The sequence below is a fragment of the Muscardinus avellanarius genome (genome assembly GCF_963383645.1).
Source record: "Muscardinus avellanarius genome assembly, chromosome: 7".
Classification (NCBI taxonomy): Eukaryota; Metazoa; Chordata; class Mammalia; order Rodentia; family Gliridae; genus Muscardinus; species Muscardinus avellanarius.
Genome location: NC_137793.1, coordinates 66440944 through 66455289, shown reverse-complemented (window position 1 = coordinate 66455289; position 14346 = coordinate 66440944). Strand labels below are relative to the sequence as shown.

The window sequence follows — 14346 nt, the reverse complement described above, 5'->3', positions numbered from 1 at the left end:
CTGAAAGAAAACAACTTCCAGCCAAAAATTTCCTACCCAGCAAAACTTTTTATCAAATTAGATGGAGAAATAAGAAGCTTCCATGACAAACAGAAACTGAAGGAATTCATGTCTTCAAAACCAGCACTAGAGAAAATACTCAAAGAGAAAATACTACGAAGAAGAATTAGGTAACACACACCAGAACCAGAGAAACAAGATTTTCCATCCAACAGACAACTAAGATTGGTTATCTGTGGAGATTCATTATTTATGTTAGTCTTTTACCTATCTCTAAATTGTATTGTTTGCCTTTATTGTTGTTAATTTTTAGGATTTCTAGTTGGAATATTAATATACCTTCAGATATAGCATTTGGAAATATTTTATCCCATTCTATCAGTAACTTTTAACTCTGTTTACATTGTCTTTGGATATACAATTTTTTTTTAGGGAGTTTGTTTACCCTTCTATTGCCTGTGCCATTGAAATCATATCCAAGAAATCACTGCCAATTTCAATGTTGTGAGGTTTAATGACCCAGATTTTCTTCTTAAGGTTTATAGTCTTAAGATTTATATTTAGGTATTTTATCTATTTTGAGTTAATATTTGTATATGGTGTTAGATAAGGGTCCAATTTTATTCTTTTTCATGTAATTATTATTTTTCAACAATATTTAGTTAAAAGATTATTATTTCCTCCACCAAATGTTTGTGGAAACCTTGTCAAAAATAACTTGACAATATATGGAAGAATGTATCTCTAGGCTTTTATTTAACTCTAATGGTTTATATATCTGCCTTTAGAACAGTACTACACTGTTTCAATTATTGTAGCTTTATATGGTTTGAAATGAGAAAATATACATCTAGCTTTCTTCTTTTTCGAGATCGTTTTAGGTAACTAGAGTCCATATTCCACATTAGGATAGATTTTTTTCTGAAAAATAAATAAATAAATGTATTATAGCTTCACCTAAAAAAAAAAAAAAGAAAAAAATATTCTCTCGTAAGAAAGAAAGCAAAAAGAAATATTGAAATGTTATCTTTAAGTTATCAAAAGCTTGGTAGCAGACAAATGAAACTGTTCTGTGAGATTATCATTGTTAATTTTGGATAAATTGCTATAATACTAGATGTCAACCACTAAGCCAAGCATGGGAAGGAGGAATGGGGAGGGAATGGGGTGGGGATCGGGTAGGGGCTAATTGGGCGATGTATGCATGTATGTCTACAAAAGTTTTTTTTTTTTATCCCATTATGATGTATGAATACAGTGCACCAATAAAATAAATAAATAAATTAACCATAAAAAAGGAATTAATGGAAGAATATTTTTCCCAACTTTCTTCTTACTTACCCAATGTAATGATGTGTGTGTATGTTACTGAACATTAAACCTTCAAGCTATACCCCCAGCCCTAATTTTATTTATTTATTTATTTATTTATTTATTTATTTATTTATTGTGGTACTAAAGATTGAACACAGGGACATTCTACCTCGGAGCTACACCCCAAGCCCTACTTTTTATTTTTATTTATTTGTTTATTATTTTTATTTTATTTTTTGTGGTAAGGAGGATGGAACCCAGGGGACTTCTACTTCTGGACTATACTTCCAGACCTATTTTTTATATTTTATTTGGAAACAGGGTATCACTAAGTTGCTGAAAGCCTCACTAAATAGCTGAGGCTGGCTTCTAACCTGTGCAATCCTTCTGTCTCAGCCTCCCAAAAACTGGGATTACAAGTGTGCGCCACCACGCCTGGTTTATTCTTTATTTTGAAACAGGGTCTCACTAAGTTGCAGAGAGGCTCACTAAGTAGCTGAGGCTGGCTTTGAATCTGTAATCCTTCTGTCTCAGCCTCCCAAGTACTGGGATTACAAGCATGCACCATCACACCCAGCTTCCAGCTCTATTTTTATTCTTTATTTTGAAACAGTTTCTCACTAAGTTGCAGAAGGCCTCATTAAGTAGTTAAGGCTGTCTGAGAACTGTGATCCTCCTGTCTCAGCATCCAAACTACTGAAATTATAAGTGTATGCCACCACAACCAGCCCTTTGGTGTAGTTTAACATGTTTCTTTGTCCTTTCTATTTTTTACACACTAGCAGTCAGATCTAGAGACCTGATCAAACTTGGTTCTGTGTGTTTGTATGTTTATAGGTAACACAGGAGTGTGTTTTGGTGTTTGTATACAGTGTGTGTATATGTGTTCTTTTATTGGCAGTCATACCATCTCTGGTTCTTTATAATCTTAGTACAGATTTCTTTCTTTTTAGTGCTGGGGATTGAACCCAAGGCACTGAGCCATACTAAATCCCTGCTCTACCACAGAGCAACACCCACAGCACCCAATTTCTTTCTTTCTTCCTTCCTTTCATTCTTTCATTACTTTTCTACCTTCTTTTTTTTTTTGCGATTCTGGAAATTGAACCCAGGGGCATTCTACCTTCAGCAACACCCCCAGATCTATTTCTTTTATTCTTTATTTTGAAACAGGATCTCACTAAGTTGCTAAGACCCTCACTAAATAGCTGAAGCTGGTTGCAAACCTGCTATCTTCCTGTCTCAGCCTCTCAAGTACTGGAATTACAAGTGTTCACCACCACACCCGGCCCAGTTTCATTTTCATTTTTATTTTTTGTTTGCTGAAGATTTAAAGAAGTTTATTAGAAAGACAGAAATACAGAAAATAGAAATACAGCCCCATACCCGAGTGGCATGGAGGGGTGACTCGAATCAATACACACCCAGTTTTGTTTTTAAATAAGAAGCGAATAACTCCCTACTTTGGTGTCATGAGGGACACTAATGATTCTAAGACTTGGAGACTGATATAGAAGGATTGTAGATTCTAGGACAGCTTCTGCAAGTCAATGAGACTTTCAGCAACCTAGCAAAATCCTGTTTCAAAACAAAAAATTTTAAAAAGGGGCTGGGGGTGTAGGTTGAAAGTAGAATGCTTCTGGTTTCAATCCTCAGTACAAAAAAAAAAAAAAGTAGATAACTAATTTTGAAACAAAACATCCTGTTTCAAAAGAGACCATGACCTGGGCACTTGTAATCCCTTAAGTGGGGGACTGAGAGGTGAACCACAGGATCCGGGCCAGCTTCAGCAATTTAGTGAGGCCCTTCACAACTTAGTGAGATCCTGTTTCAAAATTAAAATTTAAATAGGGCTGGGAGTGTAGCTCAGAGGTAGAATGCCCCTGGGTTCAACTGCCAGTACCAAAAAATAAAATAAATAAAAATTTAAAAGAGGGTATGTATGGTTGATGACTCCTGTGACACAGTTTCAAGGCTGAGTAATCATCCTGTACGAGAAATGGTGATGTTAGAACTACAAATTCCATGCTATTTGTTCCTCAAAAAGTTTTTTTTTTCTAACGCGATTAATTTCTAGTTGCCAAAGTATCAGTTCTAGGTAGGCAAAAATGGCCCAATGGATAATTTGCTATTAAAAATTAAACAAAACTTGGGCCAGCTGCCACTTAACGCTAAGGATCCTCAGGACTCAGGGGAGCTGCAGTCACCTCGGGGCGCTCCACCCCCGGAGATGCTGAACAGTCAGCCTAGTCACTGGAGACCTTTCCAGGGCTCGGGCGTGGTCACCAGGCACCTGCTAGGACTCGCAGATGCTCACACCCGCGGGACCGAGAGGAGGAATCCCAGCCGCGCCCCTCCCGGGCCGGCGGGGCGGGGCCTCGAGCGGGAGGCGTGGCCTCAGAGGGGCGGGGCCTCGGGCTCCGCCCCAGCCGCCCTTGCGCCGCAGCCAGCCGACTTCAGCCCGGCCGCCGCCACCGCCACAGCCGCCGCCTAGGAGGAGCCGGGCGGGGAGCGAATTCGGAGAAGGCGCTCGCGAGCCTCCGCCATGGGGAGCCGCGTGTCCCGGGAGGACTTCGAGTGGGTCTACACCGACCAGCCCCACGCCGACCGGCGCCGGGAGATCCTGGGTAGGCTCGGCGGCGCTCCGTTATGTGAGTGCGCGGCCTCGCGCGCGGGCTGGCTGCCCCGAGGGCGCGGAGGCCGGGGCCGCTGCTCGGCTCCCGCTCTGCGCCCGCGCCCGGGAGGCCCGGGAGGCCCGGGAGGCCCGGGAGGCCCGGGGGCTCGGGCAGGGCGCGTCCCGGCGCCCGGGCCCTTCGCGCGGAGGCGCAGCGGCGGCCGGGTGCGGGCTCCCACGCGGACGCCGACCGTCGGGCCACCGCGAGCGGGCGGCGGGGCCCGGCCCGGGTGCGGCGCAGGGCGCGGTCCCGGCATCCCGCCGCCGGAGCCCCGCCCGTGCTGCGGGGCCGCGAGCCGTCGTGGCGGGACCCGCACGGACCTGGGGACCCAGGGCTTCTCCCACCGGTGGGTCCTGCGGGCTCGCGCCTCCAGGCCAGTGATCCTGCTTGACAAGCCTGGCACTCCAGAAGGGCAGATTCACAGACATTTGTTTTGTGAGTGAAAAGGCTGAAATATGACCATTACTTTGCTAAATAAGCAAAAGAGGCAGCTTGGCCTGCTGGGGTCCTGACCGCTGATTGAGGGCCTTTTAGGCCAGACTAGGCCTTACTCAACTCTAGCGTATTTGAGGTCTGTGTAACATGGAGAGCCTCCTTGCTCACAGGCTGCTCTTAATGACACGCCGGGCTCTGGTTGAGTGTTTTACAAAACGGACCAATTGAAAGCAACCTCTTGGGTCCCCATTTTAAAAGATGAGGTAAAGCTGGCATGGTGTTACACGCCTGTAATTCAGGTACTTGGGAGGCTGAGACAGAAGGATTTGTAAGTTAGCCAGACGTGGTGGCACGCTTGTAATCCCTGCATTTGAGAGGCTGAGACAGGAGGATCACGGTTCGCGGACAGCCTCAGCTACTTAGGCCCTTTGAAACTCATTGAGACCCTGTTTCAAAATTTAAAAAAAAAAAAAAAATAGAGCAGGGAGTGTAGCTTGGAGGTAGAATGCCCCTGGGTTCAATCCCAGTACTGAAAAAAAAAAAAAAAGGCTTGTGGGTTGGAGGCCAGTCTCAGCCTTTTATTGAAACCCTATTTCAAAAATAAAAAATAAAACAGGGCTAGGAGTGGGAGTGTAGCTCAGAGGTAGAATGAACCCAGAGGCATTCTACCTATGAGTTACACACTTAGCTTTTGCTGTACTTGGGATGAAACCCAGGGGCATTCTACCTCTGAGCTACACCCCTAACCCTATTTTTTTTTCTTTCTTTATTTTGAAACAAGGTCTCATTGAGTTGCAGAGAACCTAACTAAGTAGCTGTGGCTGGTCACGAACCTATGATCCTCCTGTTTCAGCCTCCCAACTACTGGGATTTTACAAACATGCAACACCATGCCCAGCTAGCCTTTTTTTTTTAATACTGGGAAATTGAACTCAGAGACATTCTACCTCTGAACATTCTACCTCCAAGCTACACCCCCAGCCCTATTTGTTTATATTCTTTATTTTGAAACAGAGTCTAAGTTGTGGGGGGCCTCACTAACTAGGTGAGGCTGGCCACGAACCCAGATCCTCCTGTCTCAGCCTCCCAAGTACTGGGATTACAAGCATGTGCCACCACATCTAGCTACACTTAGCCCTTTTTATTTATTTATTCAGCTAGTTAGTTAATTTGTTTGGAAATAGGGTCTTGCTAGATTGCTGACTCTATTCTTGAACCCGTGGTCCTCTTGTCTCAACCTTTCAAGTACTGAGATTACTGGCATGTGCTACCTCACCAGCTAAAGTTCCTGAACCTATCGACAGTTCCCATATTCTATACTTCCATGTCCCCAGTCCAAGGCAACCTTTACTAATCTGTTTTCTGTCTCAATAGATTTGTCATTTTTGGTCGTTTGTCATTTTTGGTCTTTTGCAAGGGACTTCTTTCACTTAGCCTAATATTTTTAAGGCTCATCCATATTGTACCTTGTGTCAGTACATCATTCCTTTCCATGGCCAAATAATAATCATTTTTTTGGGTATATCATATTTTACTTACTCTTCAGTTACTAAGCTTTTGGACTACTTCCCCATTTCAGCTTTTTTTTTTTTTTTTTTTTTTTCCCAGTACTGGGGATTGAACCCAGGGACATCTACCTCCAAGCCACACCCCCAGCCCTATATTTTATTCTTTACTTTGAAATGGGGTCTCACTAAGTTGCTGAGAGCCTTACTTGGTAGCTGAGGCTGGCCATGAACCTGGGAGCCTCTTTTCTCAGCCTCTCAAGTACTAGGATTACAAGTGTTACCACACCCGGTTCTTTGGCTCTTTTTCCAATTTTTTTTTTTTTTTTTTTTTTTTTTTTTTTTTTTTTGCAGTACTGGAAATGGAACCCAGGGGCATTCTACCTCCAAGCTACACCCACAGCCCTATTTTTTAGTCTTTTTTATTTATTTTTATTTATTTTTTGTAGTTCTAGGGATGGAACCCAGGGACTTTCTACCCCCAGGCTACATTCCCAGATGTATTTTATATTTTATTTGGAAACAGAGTCTCACTAAGTTGCTGAGAACCTGGCGTAAGGTAGCTGAGGCTGGCTTCGAACCTACACAATCCTCTTTTTTCAGCCTCCCAAGTGCGGATTACAAGTGTGCACCACCACGCCCAGCTCTTTTTTATTTTTTGAAACTGAATTGCCTCGGTAAGTAGCTGAGGCTATCTGTAAACCACGATCCTCTAGTCTCCTTCCTAATGCTGGGATTACAAGTGTGAGCTACCATGCCTGGCCCTTTTCAGCAATTTCTAATAAGGCTACTAAGAACAATCACATGCAAGGTATTGTACGGATGTATGGTTTTTTTCTTTGGAGTAGATTTCGAGGTGGAATTGCTGGGCCATTGGTAATTCTATGTCTAACATTCTGAGGAACTACCGTAAGTATTTTCCAAAGCAGCTGTGCGCCATTTTACATTCTGACCAGCAGTATATGAAAGTACAATTTTCTCCACATCCTGTTATTGCTAGTCGCTTTTTGCTATGTGAAGTTGAGTCTGTGGTTTCAGTTTCTCTTTTCCTGATAACTTATTCTGTAAGCATCCTTCATATGCTTACTGGCCATTTATGTATCTTTTGTAGCTGTGCTGGGGATCAAATCCAGGGCCTTGCCCATGCTAGGCAAGTACTCAACCACTTTACCATATGCAAAAACGCTTTATTTATTTATTTATTTGTTTATTTATTTATTTATTTATTTATTGGTACTGGGGATGGAACCCAGGGGCCTTCTACTTCTGGGCTACACTCCCAGACCCTATTATTTGGAAACAGGGTCTCTTAAGCCAGCTGAGGCTGGCTTTGAACCTGCATGATCCTCCTGTCTCAGCCTCCCAAACACAGGGATTACATGCGTGTGCCACCAAGCCCGGCAAAGACACATTTTTTAATATACTCCAGATAATATTCCTTGTGAGATAGATTATTTGCAAACATCTCCCCATTCTGTGGATAGTCCTTTCCGTGTGTGTGTGTGTGTGTGTGTGTGTGTGTGTTTTAATGGTAATTGAATCCAGAGGCATTCTACCTCCAAGCTACACCCCTAGACCAATTTTATTTCTTATTTGGAGACAGGGTCTCACTGGGTGCTGAGAGCCTCACTAAATTGCTGACGCTATCCTCAAACCTGCAGTCTTCCTTTCTCAGCCTCCCAAGTACTTAGATTACAAGCATGCCCCACCACACTTTTCACTTTTGATGGTATCTATAACAGAATAAAGAATAAAAACTAGGGCTGAGGGTAGAGCTCAGAGGTAGAATGCTCCTGGGTTCAATTCCCAATACCTGGTGGTGGGGGGGGAGATTTTGGTGCAGTCCAGTGTATCTGTGTTTTCCTTTCTTCAGATGTGCTTTTGGTACAGTATGTGAGAAACCATGAGGTCACAAAGAATTTACTTCAGTGTTTTCTTTTGAAATTTATAACTCTCTTATATTTAGGTCTATGATCCATTTTTAGTTAATTTTGTGTATGGTATAAGGAAGAAGTCCAACTTCATTATTTTGCATAACTAGTTAAAATACCATTTGTTGGCCAAGTGTGGTGGTGCATACCTCTAATCTTTGTACTTGGGAGACTGAGACAGAAGGATCACAGGTTTGAGGACAACCTTAGCAAGTAGTAAGACTCATCAGTCTAGCAAGACCCTGTTTCCAAATAAGAACTAAAATCAGGCTGGTATAGCTTGAACGTATAATGCCTCTGGGTTCAATCAGTACCACAAAATAAGTAAATAAATAAGTCAATAAATAAATATAAAATGCTATTTGTTGATAAGATTGTTCTTCATTTCTTGATAGTGGCTTCCTTGTACTATTTATTTTTATATACTATTACAGCTTTGTGAAAAATTCAGTACAGAATTATTATGAGCAAGTTGGGTTTGAGAAAATCTTTTTGTGTGTGTGTGCAGGCCTGGGGATGGAACCCAGGGGCATTTGACCTCCGAGCTACACCCCCTGCCCTATTTTTTTATTCTTTCTTTTGAAACCAGGTCTCACTGAGTTGCAGAGAGCCTCACTAAGTAGCTGAGGCTGTCTGCGAACCATGCTTCTCTGGTCTCAGCCCGGCTTGAGAAAATCTTGAAAGCAAGTTTGATAGTTCTAGGAAACCTATAAAATGTATGTAACATTCTGTCCTTTGTCAGATATGTTAATTTAGGCTGGGCGTGATAGTGCATGCTTGTAATCCCACTACTTGGAAAGCTGAGACCAGAGGATCACAGGTTTGCAGGCAGCTAACCTCAACAACTTAGTAAGGCCCTTTTCAGTTCAGTGAGACCCTGTTTCAAAATAAATTTTAAAAAAGGGGGGGTTGAGGGTGTAGCTCGGGGATAGAATGCCCTGGATTTAATCCCCAGCACTACCCCAAAAAAGACATGTTAACTGATCATGTTTATATAAGATAAAGTGCAAGAGCTTTATCTGTAAAATGTATTTGGGTGTGGGGGTGTGGTGACACATGCTTGTAATTTCAGCATTTGGGAGGCTGAGACAGGAGGATCTTGGTTCAAGGACAGCCTCAGCTACTGTCCTTGAAGAATAAAAAATAGGGCTTGGGGTGTAGCTCGGAGGTAGAGTGCCCCTGGGTTCCATCCCCAGTACCACACACACACACAAAAGTATTTTAATAAAAAAATAGTGGAGCTTCTAGATGTGTGTGTGTGTGTGTGTGTGTGGTACTGGGGTGGAACCCAGAGGCTTTCTACCTCTGAGCTATACTCTCAGCCCTATTTTATGTTTTATTTTGAAACAGGGTCTCACTAAGTTGCTGAGAGTCTCACTAAGTAGCTGAGGTTGGCTTCGAACCTGTGTGATCCTCCTGTCTCAGCTTCCCAAGTGCTGGGATTACAAGCATGTGCCACCACGCCCAGCAGAGCTTCTAGATTTTAAGGCTAAACTTTTTTTGGTGATGGTAGTTTTTAGGATTGAACCCAGGTGCATTCTACCTCTGAGCTACACCCCTCCTTTATTATTTTAATCTTTTAAGTTTTATTTATCATAGTACTGGGGATTGAACCTAGAGGTGTTCTACCTCTGGCTATACCTTCAGCCCTATTTTACTTTTTGTTTTGAAATAGCAACTCACCAAGTTGCAAAGGGCCTCACAAAATTGCTGAGGCTGGCCTTGAACCTTCAATCCTCCTTGTCTTAGCCTTTAAGTACTAGGATTATAAGCATGTACCACTGGGCCAGCTTAAAGTATATTTTTCATACCCAAACTCTCAAGCTGTGTGTCATATTATTTTATAACTTTCCTATCAAAATATATTAATTTTCTGTAGTAAATAAGTACTTGTTGAAATCTCTAATATAGGTAATATTATGATTTGGAGAGAAAAACAACCTACCTAATGTGTTAATTTAATTATACTTGAATGATTGCATGCTTTTCTCTACTCCTGATTTTTTTTGTGTGTGTTTTTTTTCTTATAGCAAAGTATCCAGAGATAAAATCCTTGATGAAACCTGATCACAACTTGATATGGATTATCAGTATGATGACTCTCACCCAGTTGGTTTCATTTTACTTAGTAAAAGACTTAGACTGGAAATGGGTCATGTTTTGGGCCTATGTCTTTGGCAGCTGCATTAACCACTCGACCACTCTGGCTATCCACGAGATTTCCCATAACTTCGCCTTTGGCCACCACAAGACGCTGTGGAATCGCTGGTTTGGAATGTTTGCCAATCTCCCCATTGGGGTTCCCTATTCGATTTCCTTTAAGAGGTATCACATGGATCATCACCGCTACCTTGGAGCTGATGGCATCGATGTGGATATTCCTACGGATTTTGAGGGCTGGTTCTTCTGTACCACTTTCAGAAAGTTGATGTGGGTTATTCTCCAGCCTCTTTTTTATGCTATTCGACCTCTGCTCATCAACCCCAAACCTATTTCTTATCTGGAAATTATCAATACTGTGGCACAGATCACTTTTGACGTTTTAGTTTACTATGTTCTGGGAGTTAAATCTTTAGTCTACATGTTGGCAGCATCCATACTTGGTCTGGGTTTGCACCCAATTTCTGGACATTTTATAGCTGAACATTACATGTTCTTAAAGGGACATGAAACTTACTCATATTATGGGCCTTTGAATTTACTCACGTTCAACGTGGGTTATCATAATGAACATCATGACTTCCCCAATGTTCCTGGAAAGAATCTTCCACTGGTAAGTAAAGGACTGATACATACTCTAATGTCTGATGGTGATCTAATTAAATTGGTCTCGATTTTAAGAGTATAAGTCACTGGGTGTGGTAGTGCATGCTTGTAATCCCAGCATTTGGGAGGCTGAGACAGGAGGATCGTGGTTCGCGGACAGCCTCAGCTACTTAGGCCCTTTGCAACTTAGACCATGTTTCCAAATAATAAAGAATAAAAAATAGGACTGGAGTTGTAGCTCGGAGGTAGAATGCCTCTAGGTTCCATCCCAGTACTGCAAAAAAAAGTTTTTAAAATTAAAAAAAAGAGTTTAAGTTACGTGTGGTGGTACACATTTGTAATCCTAATACTTGAGAGGCTGAGACAAGAGGATCACAGGTTCAAGGACAGCCTCAGCAATTTAGTGAGGTTCTCAGCAACCTAGTGAGACCCTGTTCCAAATAAATAAAACTCATTCTGGAAGTGTAGCTTAGAAGTAGAATGCCTTTGAGTTCAATTCCCAGTATAGTATATTTTGTTATTCTAAGAGCTATTCATCCAAAAAAAAGGGAAAACTATAAATACTGTGTCTACCATTTTACAAAGGAATCACTCTTGAACTCTTCAGTTTAATGGTTAAGCTTAGGGTTCAGAGTGTTGGAGAATATATACATCTGTATAATCTGTCATCTGTAACTTAGAAGAAGCTTAGTAAAGTAACTTAGAAATAGAAGAAGCTTAGTAAAGTAACTTAGAAATAGAAGAAAACTCCCTCCCTCTGGGAAGCACAGTTCACAGAGCCTTCATCACTGTTAAACTGATGGGCTTTGGTAAGATTCCTGTGTGTTCATTTTGTGGTACTAGGGATGGAACCCAGGGACCTTCTACCTCTGAGCTACTCCCAGACTTAATTTTTTATTTGGGAACAGAGTCTTACTAAATTGCTGAGGCTGACCGTAAACCTATGATGTTCTTGTCTCAGTCTCCCAAGTACTGGGATTACAAGTGTGTGCCACCAGGCCCAGCTTGAAAAACCATGTTTTTAAGTGTGTGGTTTTTTGTTGTTGTTGTTGTTGTTGTTTTGTTTTGTTTTTTGCGGGTCTGAGGATGGAACCCAGAGGTATTCGACCTCTGATCTATACCCCCTTCCCTATTTTTTATTCTTTATTTTGAAACTGGGTCTCACTGAGTTGCAAAGGGCCTCACTAAGTAGCTGAGGCTGTCCGTGAACTGTGATCCTCCAGTCTCAGTCTCCCAAATGCTGGGATTACAAGTGTGTGCCACCACGCCTGGCGTATGTATTTTTTCATTTGCTCACAGGTTTGCAAAAGTACATTGATACATAGAGATTTATTATGTCAGCATTTGAATTGGACACATGACTAGTAAACTCCCTAGGTTTTCTAACTCCTAGTATTAAGGAAATTATTGATTTTTCATTTCATGTCTTTAAAATATGTATACATTGGAGCTGGGGTGGTACATGATTGAAACCCCAGTACATGGGAGGTTGGGACAGGAGGGTCACAGGTTCGCAGCCAACCTCAGCTACTTAGTGAGGCCCTCGGCAATTTAGACCCTGTTTTATAGTAAGAATAAAAAAACAGGGGTAGGGATATATACAGCCTGTCATCTGTAACTTAGAAGTAGAAGCTTAGTGGAGTAACATAACGTAACTCAGAAATAGAGGAAAACTATTCCCTCTGGGAAGCATCAGTTCTACTCAGAGGTAGAATACCCCTGTGTTCAATCCCTGGTAAGGCATATACACACAAAAAAGTATGGCTCATGTTTGTAATCCTAGCATTTGAGAGGCTGAGGCAGGAGGATCGCTGTTTGCGGACAGCCTTAGTTACGGCCCTTTGCAACTCAGTAAGACCCTATTTCAAAATAAAGAATACAAATAGGGCTTGGGGTGTACCTCAGGTTGAATGGCCCTGGGTTCCACTCCCAACACCGCCAAAACAAATATATATAATATATATTTCAGAATATATGTTTATATATATATATATATATATATATTTTTTTTTTTTTTTTTTTTTTTTTTTTTTGGTGGTACTGGGGTTCCTGGAAGCCCTTCTACCACCGGGCTACACTCCCAGACTTATTTTATACTTTTCATTTGGAAACAGGGTCTCTTAAGCCAGCACGACTGGCTTCGAACCAGTGCAATCCTCCTGTCTCTGCCTCCCAAGTGCGGGGATTACAAGCGTGAGCCACCACGCCCTGCTCTATGTTATATATTTGTAAATTATATATATCACCAGGTATGGTAACACATGCTTTTAATTCCAGTACTTGGGAGGCTAAGACAAGAGGATTACAGGTTCGCTCCTAGCCTCAGCTACTTAGTGAAGCCTGCAACGTGATGAAACCTTGTTTAAAAATAAAGAATAAAGCCGGGTGTGGTGGCACAGGTTTGTAATCCCAGCGTTTGGGGGCTGAGGCAGGAGGATCGCACAGGGTCGAAGCCAGCCTCAGCTATTTAGTGAGGATTTCAGCAACTTAGACCCTGTTTCCAAATAAAATATAAAATAGGTCTGGGAGTATAGTCCAGAGGTAGAAAGCCTTTGGGTTCCATGCCCAGTAACACACACACACACACGAATAAAAAATAGGACTGGAGGTAGAATAGCTCAATCCCCAGTACTACAAAAGAAAAATAATAATAATAATAAATAATATGTATACATTGAACTGGATCCCTGAGACAGGGATCGCAATTTTGAGGCCAGTCTCAGCAACCTAGTAAGACCCTGTTTCAAAATAAAAACATAAAATGGGCTGTTGGTATAGCTCAGAGGTAGAATGCCCCTGTGTTCAGTAACACACACACACACACACAGTACAGTTTGTCAACTTTTGTTTTTATTATGATTGTGCATATATTCACAGTCTTAGTCTTATTCGTTCTTGACTCACATGCTTATTCAGGATCTAAACTGGCTCTCTTATGTTTTTGGAAAGATGCAGTTATTCTACTCTGACTATTAAACTGAATGCTACTGGCTTTGATATAAGTTTAGTGTGGATGATTTGTTTGTGTGTGGTCTCTCGACCATCCCAATTCATGAAAGCAGTTTAGAAGTCATGAAGGACCAGAATCAGTGACGCTGCCCCTTCCAAGGTTTGGTATTTTGCCTATCTCTCTGTGTCCAAGCTTGACCCATCGGCTTTGATAGGCCCCAGTCACTCATGTTGATCTTGCTGGTTTTTTTTTCCCCCTCTAGGTAAGGAAAATAGCAGCTGAATACTATGACAACCTCCCCCACTACAATTCCTGGATAAAAGTACTGTATGATTTTGTGATGGATGATACAATAAGCCCCTACTCAAGAATGAAGAGGCCTCCAAAAGGGCACGAGGTACTGGAGTAAATATCATCATAGCCAAAGGAATTCCACTCTGAAGATTTAAAATAGCTGGTAAAATGGAATTTTGCCATATTAAACAAGATCATTGATGCCTAGAAGTACTCTGACACAATTTCCCTGGCATCAGGAAGCTAATTTGGGGCTGGGGACTTATCTCAGTGATAGAGTATACACCCAGCATGTGTGAGACCTGGGGTTTGAGCCCTGCTATCACACACACAAAAAAGTTAATCTGGCTTTAAACAGCAGCCTTATTCTACACTTTCTGCTTAGCTTTACTTATTTTATCATTCCTAGAGTGTCTTCACTCATTTCTGTCATTTTGTAAGCATATCATAGAGTATTTCTAGTCTGTTATTTTCCC

At 41.8% G+C, this 14346-nt stretch overlaps 1 protein-coding gene across 1 annotated transcript; it reads left to right on the top strand.

Moving 5' to 3' along the window:
* Positions 1 to 3859: 3859 nt before the first annotated feature.
* DEGS1 (delta 4-desaturase, sphingolipid 1) lies at positions 3860 to 13985 on the top strand (the record flags this gene model as incomplete). Its single annotated transcript, XM_080698221.1, has 3 exons — positions 3860 to 3941; positions 9891 to 10633; positions 13839 to 13985. The coding sequence occupies 3 exons, from the start codon at positions 3860 to 3862 to the stop codon at positions 13983 to 13985; spliced, it is 972 nt and encodes a 323-aa protein (XP_080554347.1).
* Positions 13986 to 14346: the final 361 nt, after the last annotated feature.